The following is a 19,484-nucleotide window of genomic DNA, read 5'->3' as shown; positions in this document are numbered from 1 at the left end:
ACTTAAGACAGAGTACTGTAGACCGGAACCTGAACTCTTTGTAAGATATACCTCCAGAATGAAGCAGCAGCAATAGAATGCGGATAGACTTAGATGAACACCTATATTGGCACTAAATGAAGAGTTGCAGTCTTGCCAACTCTTGAGATTTTGTTGAAAGTTTCGTGATATCTGGTGTTTTTCTTAAAGTCCCAGGTCTTGCAGTCAAGTGATTCAGTGAAAATTTCAACTTTTGCTGTTTTGGGGAGTGGTTTTTTTTTAAGTAAGGTTTTACTATGCTTGTGAAGGAAAGCCTGAAAAAGGGACCCAAGTTCTCCCTAAAGATTCAAAACCCAGAAGGCAAATAAAAAGGACCCCATATTTTCTTTCATAAATTTCATGATTTTCTGGGGCCTGACTTGTGATTTTTTGTAAAGTTTAGGAGTGGCAGTACTGACAACGTAATATAATTACCCTGGAGCAACAATGCAGCCAAGGCCAGCTTACTGCTGTAAAGCAGATTCCAAGCGCAAATCCAGACTCAGCCAATAGGTGTCTCTTTTGCAGACATGTACTTCAGTACGTCATTTAGTCAGTAATATAATGCATAGATTTAATGTACTGTAAGTACCTGTATTAGGGCATTAGGCATTGTGATAATTAACACAACTGGAAAGTGGCCCTAAAGATCTACAAAACATTTAAATAATTTTCCAAAACTGTACATCTGTATTCATGTCCAGAAGAGCATTCTCCGAGCCCACCTTAGAAAACTTATGCCTTTGGCACAAAATGGACCCATCATTTCCTATAGCAGCAGCACTTTGTACATTTAGATAAAGGCCAAAAATGAATATCAATGACTTCTGGTCCTAAATTCTATAACTCTGTGACGTAAAATTCATAACTTAGTCTCTTAACTCAGGCAACACTCCCATTGACTCAGTAGCCACCACTTGTCTTTAATCTCTTTCTTGAGCAAGGTCAAAGATAGTAGCTAGCCAATTCCAGCAAAACCTAACCTCTGCCAATATCTAAAAGCCCTCATTCAGGTGAAGGTCTGGCAAGGAGAATGTATTGGAATGACAGTCACTTTATGGCTGAGGGCAAAAGACAAGCATCCAAGATAATGCTATTAAATCTATCAGCAGCCTTTTATACTGATCATGAGGTACTGCTAACTCACCTACAGGAACTCAACGTGGTGTACAGAGTCACATTAAACTGTTTTTGCTCATTCCTCTTAGACAGATCCCAGAACCACGACAGGTATTTTTTCCTTATCCCTGAGTGCTCACTTATACAGTCCTTCATAGCTCACTCCTGTCACCTCTCATTCACAATGGAGATTGGGAGATACCAGTGGCTCCAGTGTCATCAATAATCTGATAAAAGGTAGCTCTGCAATCTCCTTCTCAAACATTTATAGTGTTGTATTCACCAACTGTCCCAGTGTCTGGAAGAAACTAAAATCTGTATGAAAAGCATTAATTTAACCCAGGTGAGCAACTACGTTTACTGCTAGACAGAGAGAAGTATTTTCAGGAATTACGTGCTCATCCTCTATTGAGGGCATCTGCATAGTCTCAAGATCCTACCTGACTCTGTGCTGGTCCTATCTGCCCAAAGAGCAACTGTTTCATCTTTAGCCAGCCATGAAACATTGCCCTTTTCCCCTAATGCAGGCTAAGCCACAGTGCTGATCACTTTCAGCCTGGATTGTGCAACATGACCCCCTTATGGCCAGCTATCAACACAGGTATCTAAACCCACATCGGAAAAAACCTTCATTAATTCATTGAGGGACAAAATAAATTCACAAGATACCCTCTTAAGCAGCTCTTTGGAGATAAACTGTACATCCTTCTACACCTGGAGCAGAAAGAAAACAGGTCTCTTTCATGTCTCTCGGGTCATAGCCCCAACCCTGTTATATAAGCATTTACTGAAGCAGAAACCACTATAGTTTAAGTTGCAATACTGTTTTCATTCCAGCCTGTTTTTACTTATTACTTTCATACTTCAAAGGTGATTTCTTCTTAAGTTTGAGCAAAAACAGTTCAGTCATATTGAATTATGATGAGTGGAAAAATATACTTTTCCCTGTGATAAAAGAATTTTTGCAGTCTTCTTATTTGTACAGCTCTACAACCACAATGTCTGAGTTTAAAGTTGAAATTTGACATGGAAATGGTCCTTACTGAGTGGAGGTGACTGTCAGTGATCCAGAGAAAATTGGTTTGGACTTGACTGAGCTCTGAGCATTTGAAAATTACATACCGAGTAGTAGGGTTTTTAACTTATTTCAAGTGCATCAAATCTAGTCAAATATATTGTGGGTTCCTATGCAATTTAAAGTGCTTAGGAGGCCTCCCTTAGCATCTCTGCAGCTTAAAAAAATGCAAGGGTTGAAGGAGGGCTCCTACACATTTTGTGAGGTGTGCAGGGGTTGAAGAGAGCAGGCATTTGGATACTTCAGTGATGAGCACAGCATAAGAAGGTAGATGGATCTTGAGCAATTTGTAATCTGTCTATTGAAGATATTTATGGGTTGAGGCAAGAACATAAGAATGGCCCTACTGGGTCAGACCAAAGGTCCATCTAGCCCAGTACGACAGTGGCCAGTGCCAGGTGCCCCAGAGGGAATGAACAGAACAGGTGATCATCAAGTGATCCATCCCCTGTCACTCATTCCCAGCTTCTGGCAAACAGAGGCTAGGGACACCATTCCCACCTGTCCTGGCTAACAGCCATTGATGGACCTATCCTCCATGAATTTAGCTAGTTCTTTTCTGAACCCTATTATGGTCTTGGCCTTCACAACATCCTTTGGCAAGGAGTTCCACAGGTTGACTGTGTGTTGTGTGAAGAAATACTTCCTTTTATTTGTTTTAAATCTGCTGCCTATTAATTTCATTTGGTGACCCCTAGTTCTTGTGTTATGAGAAGTAGTAAACAACACTTCCTTATCTACTTTCTCTACTCCAGTCATGATTTTACCTCAATCATATCTCCCCTTAGCTGTCTCTTTTCCAAGCTGAAAAGTCCCAATCTTATTAATCTCTCCTCATACAGAAGCCGTTTTTGTTGCCCATTTCTGAACCTTTTCCAATTCCAATACATCTTTTTTGTGGGGCGACCACATCTGCATGCAGTATTCAAGATGTGGGTGTACCATGGATTTATATAAAGGCGACATGATATTTTCAGTCCTATTATCTATCCCTTTCTTAATTATTCCCAGCATTCTGTTCGCTTTTTTGACTGCCGCTGTACATTGAGTGGATGTTTTCAGAGAACAAAGTCACTAGAAGTGCTTACCTCAGCCCCTGAATGATTCAAAAGGTACAAAAAGTTTAAGGGAGGAATTTGAGTGCACCTTATATTGCCAAATTCTGTCATTATACATTACTACAACAACATTGCAAATTTCAAATTATAGAATTTATATCAATTATTGGCAACTTTTTGCAAGACAGCATAGTTTCTAAGTACTGGATAATGACGTTCTATTTTAAAACACAGACAGGAAATGCCATGCAAAAAACTATGTTAAGAAAACTTTAAAGTTAAACTTAAAAGTCAGAAAGTGACAAAGTTAAGGATTTACATGCAACTTTCATTCTGTCCTGTTGTGTATACACATTACAATGCAGTCTTTAATTACACTATCACATATATTTTTCAAATAATAAAGTTATACAATTTTTTTACAGCCTTAGATACACATGATCCTTCTTGTAAAAATATTTTTCATCCCTGCATTCTTACACTTCTGTTTGTTGTAGTGGTCCATTATATCTTTAGTAACTTAGATAGGTAAACTAAGGTAGGCAGAGAACGAGTGACTTGCCAAGGTCACATGGCAAGTCAATGTCAGATTAGGAATAAAATCATGATTTCCAGTCTTGTGCTCTAACCAATAGACAGTGCTATGGCCCTATTCTATCATGTTACAAAATTACATTTGACTAACTGCTTACAAAATTTAACTTTCCTCACTGGAAAGTGTCAGTCAGTGGTGCATTCATATTAAAAAATGTGAAGTGATGATCATTTATGATCATTAGGAAATTTTCGAACAGCCATTTAATCAGAAAAGATAATCGCAAATATCTCTTAAATCTTTTTGTCCTACCTACCTTTAAAAGTGGAAGCAAAATATATTTAACATACTGTACGAGTGGAGAAGAATCCCACGTACACGTTTTAGACTGAAAACTCTTTGGGTCAAGAACTGTCATTTATTATACATTTAGATAGTGCCCAAATGGACCCCCCACTAAAGGTTGTGGCCTTTAGGCGCTACTGCAGTAAAAACTGTAAATATTAATTTTACCTCTGTGAGGGATCCACAGGCCACTCCACCATGCAGGGCTTTATCCAAACCATCTAGGGTAGTGGAGAAGAAGGCTGAGGATGGATTGATAGCCCTTTTCATTTTCATCTCATAAGCCTATAACAGCAAAAATTAACCAAAAAACACTTTTTCAGAGGGCAAGAGAAATTTCTGACATTTGCTCTCCAACAATCTAGCATTATTTAATACCTGGCCTACAAGTTTACTGTACAAATCCTAAACTATATTCTCATCCTTCCCTGTGTTCTTTCTCCACCTGAGCCTCCACCACACTTAAATGCAGACACCACTAAGTAGATTTAAAGAAGTTTATTGTATACACTGAGGTTTTTGCAGTCTAGCTTTGACCTTTTCTCCCACATCACAATGTCAAATTATAAAAATCACTTTACAATAACTTTTCAAAAGTGAAGGTTTTTTTTCCCCTGGCCAATACGTGCTGCTTTTGATCTGCCTAACTACTACTTATGAACAAGGAAATACTAACTCTGTGGTCAGCAGAACTGTGCAAAACATTCACAGTGAAACCCAAAACCAAGAATTTGGCTGATTTTGAACTTGGCATCTCAAAACCATTCAAGTTCATTGAAAGGTTCATTAAGATTTGTAAACTGTTTGAACAAGTCTGGGTCAATACCAAAGCCTAGCATAGCTTTTGGGTTTTGTGAGCCTGATCTAGTGAGTACAGCACCAGACTGGCAGTCAGGAAATTTGGGTTCTCCTTCCAGCTGACTTAAGATATGAGGCCAGTCACTCACCCTTTTTTATGCCTCGATTTCCCCAAATACTGGGCAGCAGGCTTAACCAGTTAATATTTGAAAAGAATTTGGAGATGCTCAGCCAAAAGGTGCTAGAGAGTGGAACTGTACAAAGTATATGAAAAACATCTGTTTTGATCTTTTCAGGGCACAAAACACCACAAAGCAAAACTGGCTCCAGCAATATCCTGATAGATTTGGGTTCAGATTAACTGGAAAAAGGAATGCACGGAGTGATAAGAGATTTGCACACATTTTATCATAAGTACAAAATTAGTCTTTTTTTTAAACTATGACATTTTACACTAGCTGTGGATCTGCCTCATATAGATTTTAATGTAAAAAGGGATCATTATGATAATCTAATCTGACTTCCTGCATAACATAGGCCATAGAATTTCATCCAATAATTCCTGTACTGAATCTAAGAAATTGTGGTTTTGCTAACATATCTTTTAGAAAGACATTCGGTCTTGATTTAAAAACTCCAAGTGAAAAGAATTTACCACATCCCTTAGTCTGTTCAATGTTAAAAATTTTCCATCTTATTTCCCCTTTGAATTTTTCTGACTTAAACTCCAGCCACTGGATCTTGTTATGCTTTTGCAAGCTCAATTAGAGTTTTCTAATATCAGATATCTTCTCTCTTTATAGGTGCTTCTTGGCCACAATCAAATCACCTCTTAACTTTCCCTTTGATGAACTCAATAGATTCAGCTCCTTAAGTTTCCCATTCTGAGTGGAATTTTCCAGACCTCAAACCATTTTTGTTACTCTTTTCTAAATCCTCTCCAATTTTTCAATATCTTTGGACACAGAACTCTAGTAGTACATCTGTATAGAACAGGGGTGGGCAAACTACAGCCCAGGGGCCGCATCCGGCCCTCCAGACGTTTTAATCCAGCCTCAAGCTCCCACTGGGGAGCGGGGTCCGGGACTTGCCCCGCTCTCGCACTCCAGGCAGGGAGTGGGGTCAGGGGCTTGCCCCACTCCGCGCGGCTCCTGGAAGCAGCAGCATGTCCCCCCTCCTTCTCCTACGTATAGGGGCAATCAGGGGGGCTCTGCCTGCTGCTCTTGCCCCAAGCGCCGCCCCCGCAGCTTCCATTGGCCGGGAACCACAGCCAATGGGAACTACAGGGGCGGCGCCTGCGGACAGGGCAGTGCATAGAGCTGCCTGGCCGTGCCTCCGCATAGGAGGCAGAGGGAGGACATGCTGCTGCTTCTGGGAGCTGCTTGAGGTAAGCACCCCCTGGAGCCTGCACCCCTGATCCCCTCCCATGCTCCAACCCGCTGCCCCAGTCCTGATCCCCCTCCAACCCTCCGAAACCCTCAGTCCCACCCCAGAGCCTGCACCCCCAGCCAGAGCCCCCCCCCCTCCTGCACCCCAACCCCCAAGTTCATGAGCATTCATGGCCCGCCATACAGTTTCCATACCCAGATGTGGCCCTTGGGCCAAAAAGTTTGCCCACCCCTGGTATGGAACAATGTTGAGACCACTATCACCTTCTTACCCACACTCAATATTTGTTTTTTCATTTAAGGATCACGCTAGCCACAGTATCACACTGTGAGTTCCTGTTCAGTTGCTTATCCACCATGACACCAAATCCTTTGCAGAACCACTGTTTGACAAAATACACCCCAGACTTGTTGATAAAAATACTCAATAAGGATGGTCTGAGAACCAGTCCCTATGGGACCCCACTAGAAAGACCCTCACCACTTGATGATTCCTAGTTAACAGTTATCCATTGAGATTTATCAGCCAGTTTTAATCCATTTAATATGTGCTATGTTGATTTTGCATAATGTTATTTTTTTAATCTGAATTTTATGTGACACCAAGTTCATTATATTAGTAGTTACCTTTCACAAGGTTGCAAGTGTGGTTGATAAACAACTATTTCATTTTCACAAGACCTGTTTTTCAAGAATACATGCAGATTGGCATTAATTATATTTCCTTTCTTTGCTGATAGAGTCCCATATCAGCCACTGCATTATTTTTTCCTAGGATCAAGGTCAGGCCAGCCAGGTCAGCCCATTTAACTTTTGAATACTGGCACAACATTCAGAGGGGTAGCCGTGTTAGTCTGAATCTGTAAAAAGCAACAGAGGGTCCTGTGGCACCTTTAAGACTAGCAGAAGTATTGGAAGCATAAGCTTTCATGGGTAAGAACCTCACTTCTTTACTTGCATCTGAAGAAGTGAGGTTCTTACCCACGAAAGCTTATGCTCCCAATACTTCTGTTAGTCTTAAAGGTGCCACAGGACCCTCTGTTGCTTGGCACAACATTGGATTTCTTCCAGTCCTCTGGAACTTCCCCAGTTGCCCAAGATTTATTACCCAAGATTTATTAAAAATTCACATTGATTATCTGGAGAGCTCCTTGGCCAACTCTTAAACTGCAGTGAACGTTACCTAGACCTGCACTGTCTTGACACCCAGTTTTCTCTGCCCCATCTCCCCCTCCTGCCACAAGCAGGCTACTATCATTAGCATCTTTTCTTTATGGCTGGGAGGACAACAATAGTCTAATTCAGACTTATTCTCTTACAGTAGCCACAAGAATCCAGTCAACAGCAGTGCAGCCCACACCTCCTGTCTCCCTCCCTCCACTCCCACCAACTCTAACACTAGATGCATCACTTTCATGCCACTCCACATTCCCATTTGCCTAGAATGAGAGAATACGAAATTCTCCAAAATGAGCAGAATATAGCTTTAATGATCACACTGCTCTTTGGCACTAACATTACTTTCCAAAAAACAGTTTCTGTGGGCACTGATGTTCCTAAGGCCTTGGCTACACTTACCAGCTAGTTCGACGGCTGGAAATCGAAGTTCTGGGTTCGACTTATCGCGTCTAGTCTGGACGCGATAAGTCGAACCCGGAAGTGCTTGCCGTCGACTGCGGTACTCCAGCTCGGCGAGAGGAGTACCGCGGAGTCGACGGGGGAGCCTGCCTGCCGCGTGTGGACCAAGGTAAGTTCGAACTAAGGTACTTCGACTTCAGCTACGTTATTCACGTAGCTGAAGTTGCGTACCTTAGTTCGAATTAGGGGGGGTAGTGTAGACCAAGCCTAAGGGGAGTAATGGGGAGCCGAGCAAAGTGGTTGTCTCTCTGACTCATCAGTCCTTGTTGCAGTTGTTGAGACTGCGAAGGGGCCACTTGTAGTGGCATTTGAGATGTAAACTTGTCCACTGGACTGAACTGCCAGCTTGTTTCATACAGGTTGCTGAACAACCCCCGAGGTGGTAATGACTTTCCGTCAATAGTTACCTGAGCTGTAGTCTAGCATAGGGATGAGATTTTGTATCATTACCAGTCTCAGGAGCTATTGAATCCCCACTAAAGACTGATTTTGTTACTGTTTTATGGTCACTGACCATATATACAGTGAAAGGCTTTTTGCTTTGTTTTGTTTTTTAAAAAGTGTAGCTTGGCTCAATTTAAGAACATGCCTTTTTTCTTAGTGAAGACAGTGCCTGGCCTGGTTCCCAAAAAGTGTTCTGTGGAGCACTTGCTGATAGTCAGCAAAGAGCTGACTAGTCGCCACATGATACTGCCATACTTAGTTTCTACAGCTTCTTTGTAAAGCGGAGCCTTCAGGCACATACAAGCAGCAGGAAGTAAGGGGGTGGGGAGGTGGCAACCGGCAGCTTAGCTACATCTATTGGGGCTAACTGCTCTCACAGGTCCGAGCTACCACTGGAACTGGAGGTAGCACTACCAGCCACCAGTGAGGACCAGGAGGCTGAGCAGCTCATACAGTGGATCAAGGAACAGGGCAGCATGTGTTGGAGAAGAGAAGGAAACCTGCCAGGGGAGAAGGGGACCAGGCTGCAAAGGAGCAAGGTCAGATAGGAATGGGAGACAAAATGAAGTGTAAAGAGGATCATCTTTAAAGGAGTAAAGTTAAAACACACAGCGCAGCATACATAATGGTTTTCTAACATTACTTTTCCATGTATGTAATGTCTGTATCTCTCAGAGACCGTAAAGGGGAGGGTACACTGAGAAAATGTAGACTGCACTGGTTCAGCCACATTTGCTTCCAGATGCTGCAGCCTGGAATGCCTGTTTTTGAGCCCGCGTACACGGGGTAAGCGTTGCAAGGTCAAGGAGTTGCAAGCAATGGTTTCTTGCGGTGATTTTTGCTTGGTTAACGCAATCTTCACACACTTGATTTGCATTGTGGATCAGCTGCTGTTCAGAGGGCCAAATGTGAAATTGCTTTGTGGTCCCATTTCTTTGACCACCCTTGACCTATTAAACAGTTGGCTTCTGTAACTGTCCGTATCAAATGAACTTCACCTAAGGGTAAATTTAGAAAACCTGTCAGCTTTTATTCACAGGGTTCCCAGCAATAGCCTAGCCTAATGCCTATTTAATAAGACCTGTGTCCCCTCAGAGCACAAGACTCAGTGCCATAATCTGCAAAGATACTCCATAACAAGCCATGCTAGGGTTGAGGTGAATGCCATGTGTCTGGCTTGCTTCCATTCCTTAGTTACTTGGAGCCAAGTGGTAACTGACCTGTAACTCTCAGCATAAGGCAAGATGTTGGGGGTGATGAGTTGGGCTTTTGTTTGTAGACCGCAACATTAGTTCTAGCTTCACAGAAGAAAAGCTTGAGCTGGGATTTTAAAATATAACTGTTTAAAAAATTAAATAAAACCACCTTAAATATGCTGGATATTTAAGAAAATATAATTTTATCAAAATTTTAAAATGCTGGTTTGTGCCTTTTTAATTGGGTTCTCATTTACACCTAAGTGCAGCTTGACACAAATCACAAGTAAAATTAATCTAGTAAATAAATGCATCATTCACCATTTTCTAACAAAATATAAAATTAAGAATCTGAACAAATGTATGTTAAGCGTTATAATTGTTTAGATAAATGTGTATAGATATAGGGTATCCTCCTGATTAGCAAAAACATGTACCAAATGTAACGTAAAGACTACATTTAGTTGCAAATCAACATGAATGGTTACCAATAAGAATCAGACTTTCATTAGGAAAATAACCAAAAAGTACAAATGCAAAACAAGATTAAAATAGATTATCTAAGGTTTCCTGCTTCCTGATTTAAATTCTGACTTAATTTCGTGATTTAAATAGTTTTGGTTTAAATCAATCCACCCTGCCTCTTTTTAGCAGTTCATACAGAAGCCAGATTTTCAGCAAGCTGGCAGAAGTTGCATTTTACTCCCTCCTGTGCTTGGAGTTGGAATTTCCAACTCCTGTCCTGTCCTGCTGTTGGTGACTGGAGCTATTCGAACTGATGGCGTCAGGCTGAAGTTTGCATGGAGTCGGAGAATAATGTATACATCAGAGATTTAGTATGTGAGTTGTCTAGTTTTAGCTTGGGTTTTGGCAATTCTGTTTAGATATTGTTGAGCTCAGTTACACCTTTTATTACACGTATTGTTCTGGTGGAATGGAAGAAGCAAGTAGGTAGGACTTGGAAAAAGCCTCCTTAAAACTTACCTGCTTAAGGATTAAAGGTAGGCTGCAGTGTAAGCACAGGGTTAGTGCGACAGAACAAGGAGCAATGGTCTCAAGTTGCAGTGGGGGAGGTTTAGGTTGGATATCAGGAAAAACTATTTCACTAGGAGGGTGGTGAAACACTGGAATGCGTTACCTAGGGAAGTGGTGGAGTCTCCTTCCTTGGAGGTTTTTAAGGCCCGGCTTGACAAAGCCCTGGCTGGGATGATTTAGCTGGGAATTGGTCCTGCTTTGAGCAGGGGGTTGGACTAGATGACCTCTTGAGGTCCCTTCCAACTCTGATATTCTATGATTCTATGATTCTATACCCTTCACCTACACTAATCAATGGCACTTTCAGTTGTAAGGCTCAGATTGGAAGCAATTTCTTTGATATTCTCAGAGGTAGGAAAGAATTTCTTATCTTCTTGAGTGACTCTCAGCATACATGTGTCACTTGTAGGAGTGCTACTTATATCCTATTGTAATAACCTGAGCAACCTGCTTAACACTAAAATGCATAGCTGAACTCACTGTATTCTGACAAGAAAGAGATTTTCTTTTTATACACATCTGAACTGAGATATTCATTGTCTTTTGGATCTGAATTTAGCAATGAACACAGGCATAGCCTGACTTGATCCTTATAATGGAATTCCACTGTTTACATCTTGGATGGCACGCCATCTCATTTTATTTGCAACAAACCTATACTACACTATACCTTGATAGGTAAAAAGAAAAGTGACTGTAGTCAGATTTCAGAACAGGATCACCACAAGGATACTTACAGTCTGCATTTTGGGAGCACAAGCCAAGCTGACTTTGCAAAGAAGTTTCTGTACATTCCAATAACTTTGCCCGGTCACTTTCATTAACTCCAAGAGTGAAAGACACAGAAAGTCCTGAAAGATGATTAAAAGGAACAGAGTTCAATCTGGGGATTGAAGGGGGGGAAAAGAGATTACATTCATTTAATATATTTATAAACAATCAGTTCATATTCCAAATTCCTCCATGGTGCAATTCCACTCAAGACAATAGAATTATACAAGGCATTAATTTTGCCTCACATTTTAAAGGGCTGGGTGGGAGTGGGGAGAGCGGAAAAAATTAAATATTCAATTGTCATATTGGGGTGGGATGAAACAATATTGCCTCTCTCACAAGCCTCTGTCCTTAACTGAAAAATGATCACAGACCACATCAAACAATGTCTCATTTTCTAATTATCAGACTTAGGGCCAGATCCTACAATTGGATTCATGTCAGAGGACTGCAGCCTCTGCACAGAGACCCTGGCTCTGCTTAAGGATCCATTCATACAAACATTTGCAGGATCTAGCCCTGAATCACCCTGTATTGGACAAAGTCACCAAATTAACAATTCTGGTTTGAGAAGAGAATGAGAAAACACCACTGCTAGTTTCAGTTTAATATGACCATCTTCACTTCCTGTTGTATTGTGCTGCTGTATTTGGTTAAACAGTTGTCTTGCTCCACCCAAGTGGCAGCTGAATTTCATTGGTGACAGAAGTGATCTCTACATTACTTTAGGATCTTTGGGATGAAAGGCTCTATATAAATGTAAAGTATGAACCTGTTGGGAAGTTTATTTCTGCACACATTCAAGACTACACCTTTACAAGGCAGCAGGCCATTCATGTGTCAGAGACTCATAACCCAACATAAAATAAATCTCTATATCTATTAAGCGAAAGTCTCACCCGACAGGTAGTGATCTGATGCCGACTCAGCCTGTCACAAAGTTCCTGAGATAACCCTGCTCTTCTTAATTTCTTAGTGGCCATGTTCCCACATCTGGTGAACAGAAAAAACAATCACAGTACAGCAAAACAAATCTAGAAAAGCTGTTTGCAATACCAACACAAACAATACCAGCACAAAAACACAAACACACACTCTACTCTAAAGAATGGGAACATATCACACATTACAAATCTTTGTACTATTGGAGTGTGTAAATGGTCACAGAGCAACTCCTGTTAAATAACAATTACCCATAAATAGCCAATGCAAGGCCATGCACCTAGGAACAAAGAAAGCAGGTCATGCATACATGATTAGTGACTCCATTCTGGGAAGCAGTGACTGAGATTTTGGGGGTCATAGCAGATAATCATCTGAACATGAGTTCCCACTGCAACACTGTGACTAAAAGGACTAATGCAATCCTTGGATGTATAAGTAGGGTAATATCAAGTAGAAGTAGAGAATATCTGGCAATGGTGCAACCGCTACTGGAATAGTGTGTCCACAATTCAAGGTTGCTGAGAAATTAGAGAGGTCAGAAAAGAGGCACGAGAATGATTAAAGGATGAGAAAACATACCTCAGTGAGAGATTTAAGGCACTTGATCTATTTAGCTTATCTAAGAGAAAGTTAAGGAGTGACTTGATCAAAGTCTGTAAGTACCTAAATGGGGAACAGAAATTTGATAATAGAGGCTCTTCAATCTTGCAGGCAAAGGTATAGCACAATCCAATAGCTGAAAGTTGAAACTAGACAAATTCAGGCTAGAAATAAGGTGCATGTTTTTAACAGTGAGGGTAATTAACCATTAGAACATCTTTCCAGGGGTTGTGGTGGATTCTTTATTGCTTGCAATTTTTAAATCCATATCAGTTGTTTTTCTAAAAGATATGGTCTAGTTCAGCCATAGCTATTGAACTCGAAGAAGGAATTCAAGGAAGTCCTATGGCCTGTGTTATGCACCTCAGACTTGAAGATAACAATGGCCCAGCCTTTAAATCTAGTAATTAGCTGGGATATTACAACTGTACCATTTTTCATGTTCTTCTAATCTCTCAACCAGGGCATAAAAGATACCAGTATGCTTGGCAACTGAAAAGCAGATGTAACAGATCGTATAAAGCATCTATACACATTTGTCTTCCTATCTACACATATTCAATCATTTTGTTCTTTCACACATAATATCCTGAGGATATTCCCTGTGGGTTCGTAACCAGGATTTCAAAGAGACTGGCTCTTCTGAATGTCTCTCAGGTATCACTGATCTTGGTGCCTGGTGGGTCAAGCCACAGGTTTATGTTAGTGTTGTGTGAATACTCATGCAGTGCAGAAATCATCAGTGGAGTTCATTGTTATGTATATTACAATAGAGTCTCAGAGCTCACAACATATATCTTTGTCATTTGGCTGCATCAAAATGTTATTGTTGAAGTGCTAAATTTCTCCTGCAGCCACAGAGGAGATATATACATCTTTACATGTTCAGTGTCCTGCCAAGAAAGCAGTAAGTGTCCTAGAGATTGAGAAGTGAAGGTTGATTGTAGAATAGGATTTGCAGGATGTTAAAAGGACAGTCATGAAAAGGATCAAATTAGTAAATAATTTTTCGTTTTAATATAACATCCACACACTCAGCTCATAGCTCTAGAGTAGCAACTGGCTCTCATGTATCTCACATACTGCTATTGCAAAACCCATGTGTCTGATCAGATCTTCTGTTACTCTGCTTTGTTTCAGGAAGAGAAGAAAACAATTAGACACAGAAATGCTACCCATAACCCTTGGCACACGATATGGCACCAGGCAAAGGGACAAGAGCTACTTCCAAAGCAGCCTGGAAGAAAAAAAGAATGAAACAGATTAGCAGGGAAACAAGGAGGAAGGAAAATACTGATAGGGAGGTCCAGAAAGCCAAGAGATCCTGAAAATTCATTGCCATGTTTGCCTTGTGACATTAGGGCTTCATCTACAGGACCCATAATTCATCACTGATGCAGTTCCTACAGTAGAACCTGTAGACAGGACTCAAGTGTTACTTCCACCCTGTTATTTAACCCTACTCAGATGATGCTATGGTACAAAAATAACACTTGAGGCTATGGCTACACTACAGCGCTTAAAGCGACACAGCTGTGCCACTGTAGTACTGTTACAGCAGATACTATAAAGCCAACAGGAGAGTTCTCCCACTGACTTGTTTACTCCAGCCACTGAGAGGAGCTGGAGCTATGTCCATGGGAGAAGCGCTCCTGCAGACATAGCGCTATCCACACCAGCACTTAGGTCATGTAATTTACATCACTCAGGGGGGAGGGTAACTCATACCGAGGTAAGATGTAATGTGTACATGGCCTCAGTTTAATCCCAGTTTCCACCAGCGGGGCTGCACCGATAGTGAATTACAGGTCCTAATGCTGCCAGTGCAGACAGGGTTTATGGCGCGGATTCTGCAAGTGCATCTATGGGGATCATCATCCAGCTGTTACCTCTCCTTTGTGAATGACCCCAGGGGGGAGAGGCCTCCCTACCTACCCCCCACTTCTTGCATGGCCCAGAAGGCGGTAATGAGCAAGTCGCTCCCAGGACCACCCAAAGGATTCAGGGGGCCTGGGGCAAAGCAATTTCAGGCGCCCCTTCCATTAAAAAAAAAAGTTGCAATACTATAGAATACTATATTCTGGTGGGGGCTCCTGAGGGACTTGGGGCAAATTGTCCCACTTGTCCCTCCCCCCCCCCCCCCGTCCGCCACCTGGGCAGCCCTGGTCGCTCCACATACACACACCAGCGCCCCCAGGAGAATGGGCTGTGGGGGGGGGGCGCCCCTCATTCTGCCCTGACCCCACTTCCCCCGTGGGATAGTGCGGGAATGTCCCTCCCACACACTGCAGGGCGCCCCGCTGCCTTCCCGCGCCATCCCAGGTTGCCCATGTCCCGCCCGGCGACTGCTGGCTGCAGCCCCCTCCTCCTGCCCTGGGGCCGCCGAGCCCCTCCCCCGGGCTCCGCCATCCAACCGCCACAACGGCCCCGCGCCCTGACCTGGCAACTTTTTCAAAGTCTCCCACTTCCCCGAGCAAGAGGTGGAGCCACAGAGCAACATCGAGGGCAGCGATTGGCCCGTTATCCTAAGCCACCGACCAATAAGCTGCAGCGCTATGGCTCAGCCAAGCGCGAGGCGTGCTGGGAGTTGTAGTTCTCTGGGGAGGCTCGCACAGTGAGCGGCGGCCCGCCCCCCAGCCCGTTCTCCTCTGGGTGTATGAGGTGTGCAGGGGTTTTGCTCCCTGCAGTGCATCTAGAGTGCTGGCAGCTGTCCCCCTTGGCTTGTTTTCAAGGGATGGAAGAGAAGAGAATTCCTCATCCCCATAATTTCTTGGCTGTGGTTGTGTATGTACAAGCACGTGATGGTTTGAAGCTGCCCAGAGGCTCAGAATGTTAGAAGTCCAGGGACCAGCTAAAGTCACTTTCCTTGTAGAGACTGGTCCAAAGGCAGAGCTCAAACTACATATACAGGAAAAATGGAGGTACTTTTAAAATGGTGATTACTATTACTTAGCATTAATATACTTCTTTAATCTCAAATTGCTTTATAAAGGTGGGTAAGCATTATTTCCATCTTCTGATGGGGGAGACTGAGATGTACAGAGTTTGAAAGATTGTTTGCTGAAGGTGAAGCCACTGGTGCAATTTCAAATTATAAATGCATATAAAATAATCATCATGGTACAAACCAGTTAGCAGGTAGCTGTCTCCACCTGTAGCAAATTCTTGCATTGTAATTCTAAAGAGTGTTCCCTTCTTGAGAAGGAGGGAACCTAATGGCAGAGTAACCCATTCACAAGTATTCAAATTCATTACAACATGCGGGGAGAAAGCTTTACATTAATCTGCTTATGAGGAAATTGTCAGATCAACCTTCAGGGAATTCTGGAAACACCCACAAAGAAATTATTCAAATAATGGAAGCAAAGCCAAAGGTTGCCTTCAAGGACCAAGGCAGGGTTGGATTCTAACTGATTACACAATATTAAAGTAGAACTGCAAACAGAAAGAGGAATTATGCTTCAGATTACGCTAACCACTAACTGTACTAGGATCCAGCTCTCTGGAGTTTAAAAAGAAATGAGATTCACTCCACAATCGGCTAAGTGATTTGTCATCATTTGACTCTCATAAAAAAACAGTATGGTAACATAATTGATGGAAATCTCCATCAAGTTCAAGATTATTTGGTCAAAATCCTAAATGATTGGGAACAGGATTCAGAGCCCAGACATGGGTCACAAATAAAAATAATTTGGTTGGTCTCTAATTAGTCCTCGTTTGTCCATTTCACAAAGCCACTGCAGAATTTCATATTACTGGCATCTTCTGTTCAGAAAAAGCAATATGAAAAAAGATCTAGTAGTGTGCTAGAAAATATCCTGTTCAAATCCATTTGGATAATCACATTGTATTGACTTAAGTTCTCCTTGCAGTTCAGTTGCCAAAGTTAGTCTTTACTGCGTCCCCCCTTAAAAACATGCATATCGTTGCTGAGGCAGAATGGCTGCCGTGCCCTACCCTAGAGTTCCTGCATTCTATTAGTAGGTAGCAGTCTACAAATCACTTGGTAGCATTCAGGATGAAAACCAGTATAAAATATAAGGTTTCAGTAATAATGAATAATAAGAGAAGGATTATCTTTTGACTCAAACTCAGGACTTGGTCAAGAGATTTCATTTCTATGGCCTGCCAGCCCTATCACAGACTCCCTCTCCAGCCTAAGGAAAATCCATTAACTGCTCGGTGACACCTGTAAAATAGGAATAACAACTACCTTACAGAAAGCTTGTGAGACTTAATTCAGTAATGTTTGCAATGTGATTTGGAATCCTCAGATGGAAGGCACCTAAAAAGTGAAAGTATTATTTGTGTTATCTACAGTATTAATCATTGTCATAATATTTAGTCCCAAAGATTAACCTAGCTGATTGAAAAAATACATTGACTCATTTGGAATATATATTGAGGGAGACATACGCCCTGAACTGTATGTTTATGTGTGTGTAGTGCAATAAAAATATATATATAGTGGAATTGAAAAAAAAAAATACAAGAGCAAGTTCAATACTTTATAAAACCAGCAAGTCAGTGGTGGATTGGCCAATGGGGCTTGTGCCCAGGGGCCCCAGCCAATTGGGGGCCCCCAGAAAATGAGTGCACCCGCTCCGCCCACCCTCCCAGCGCTCCTGCCGGAGAGCGGGGTTGGGGCACAGGGGCTTGGCCCCTGTCCACTCACCCAGCCCTCCTACCGGGGAGCGGGGAAAGCCCCGGCGACCCTACCCTTCTTCCCAGCAGGAGCACCAGGCAGACGAGGGAAGCCCCCATACACTGACTCCGCTCCCCGGCAGGAGTGCCAGGCGGGGGCGTGGGGCAAGCCCCCACTCCTCAACCCATTTTCCCGGCAGGAGCACCGGGAGAGAGGGAGGATGGGGTGGGGGACTGCAGGCAGAAGGGGTGGGGAAGGGCCCCCACTTGCTCTGGCCCAGACCCCCACAAACCCCTAATCCACATCTGCAGCAAGTCATAAAAACTTGGTGAAAGATATGACATAGCAAGAGGCCATGAGTAAGGCTGAGAGTTTGACCTCCGTGACTTCTGCAGCAGCCGGTGCGGCAGGCTCCAGGGCTGCCCGAGCAGCTTAGGCAGCCCCTGGGCCAGTTGCACTGGCCACTGCTGGGGCAGTCTCAGGCACCGCCCCCACCCAAAACTAGCAGGAGGAGTTTCGGTGTGGGAGGGGGCTTAGGGCTGGGGTTGGGGCACAAGAGGGCGTGAGGGCTCTGGGCAGCGCTTACCTTGGGGGGCGCCCCGAAAGCGGCAACGTGTCCCTCCCTAGCTCTGTGCACTGCCTCCATCTGCCGGCATGCCCCCACAGCTCCCATTGGCCATGGATACCAGCCAATGGGAGCTGTGGAGCTGCCAGCGCGCGTAGCTAGGAACTTCGGGCGGGACATGTCACCGTTTCGCCGCTTCCGAGAAGCCAAGTAGGGGGCCTGCGAGCTCCAACTCCCCCCCTCCCAGCACCAGCGGAGGTTCCGGGTTGCTCCCACCCAAGCACCTGCGGCGCCCTCTGGACCGCCCCCCCCAAACACCCGCATTCCCCCAGCACCCATGGCACACACCCCAGGTCTCCGCCCAGCATCTGCGGCCCCACTCCCAAGATTTAGTCAGGGGTATAGTACAAGTCATGGATAGGTCACAGGCCATGAATTTTTGTTTACTGCCTTTTAGTAAGTCCATGACTAAAAATACCCATGACTAAAATGTAACCCTTAGTCATGAGAAATCTAACAAGTATACAATTAAAAAGAGTTAATGAAACAGGGCGTTCACACTAAGAAATAAAGGAGTTGTCTTCAATGAGAAATACCACAGAAGATTTAAGGAAATGGTAAAAGAGCAAGCAATATGTCAAATATACAGAGATGAAATGGAGAAAGAGTGCCACCTAGGGTAGTAAAAAAGTCTGCAATCAAAAATGGACTTTAAGACCGACTTGAAATGAAAAGGGTTGGACAAGGGAGGGAAAGCTGTGTGCATATTGGAGTGGGCAGGGTATAGAGATACCCAGGGACACCATATCACAGCCCCATTGCCCACTAGGCGTGGCAGTAACAAGCTCTCCCCCCCCCCCCCCACTTCTCCCACAGTGGCAGTAGCACAGGTCTCTATCTTCTCCAGATGCAGGTTTCCCCCTCACCTCAGGAGAAGCAGGGTTCTCTCTCTTCCTCCAGAAAGGCAGGACAGCCACAGCAGTAGTGAATCCCCCAGTACTTACCCCAGTATCTGGGGGTATCTGCATGGGGCATAGGCCAGATTTGCAGCATTCTTCTCCTGTCACATAGTCACCAGTGTAAGGTGGTGTTAGCAGGGCTCTCCCAGAGCAGTGGAGTTTGCCATTAACACCCCATTAAGATGCATAGGGCAGTTCATCCCTCTCAGAGCTATTATTCCAGGCCATCTGCAACGTCAGACAGATATCACTGTGTTGGTTACATTTGGGTCAGATTTTCAAGTTTTTCTTAAGATTCTGACAATCATATGCCTCCACCAGTTAGGGCCCTTATTCTGGCCCTC

General features: G+C 43.3%; 1 protein-coding gene across 4 annotated transcripts in view; it reads right to left on the bottom strand.

The window, feature by feature from the left end:
• Positions 1-15,448, bottom strand: part of RAD51B (RAD51 paralog B) — a 606,119-nt gene extending 590,671 nt beyond the window's left edge. For 2 of the 4 annotated variants that reach the window (XM_054028316.1, XM_054028319.1), the window contains exons 1-4: positions 15,408-15,448; positions 12,323-12,416; positions 11,387-11,500; positions 4,319-4,435 (exon numbers count right to left, since the gene is read on the bottom strand). In XM_054028316.1, the coding sequence (XP_053884291.1) occupies positions 4,319-4,435; positions 11,387-11,500; positions 12,323-12,406 (315 nt within the window). In that variant the 5' untranslated portion in view covers positions 12,407-12,416; positions 15,408-15,448. Of the gene's footprint in view, positions 1-4,318; positions 4,436-11,386; positions 11,501-12,322; positions 12,417-14,051; positions 14,149-15,407 lie in introns of those variants that run through there. The other 2 variants (XM_054028317.1, XM_054028318.1) reach the window with 2 other exon arrangements.
• Positions 15,449-19,484: the final 4,036 nt, after the last annotated feature.

The sequence above is a fragment of the Malaclemys terrapin genome, chromosome 4 (genome assembly GCF_027887155.1).
Source record: "Malaclemys terrapin pileata isolate rMalTer1 chromosome 4, rMalTer1.hap1, whole genome shotgun sequence".
Taxonomy (NCBI): domain Eukaryota; kingdom Metazoa; phylum Chordata; order Testudines; family Emydidae; genus Malaclemys; species Malaclemys terrapin.
This window is presented reverse-complemented; position numbering and strand designations above follow the sequence as displayed.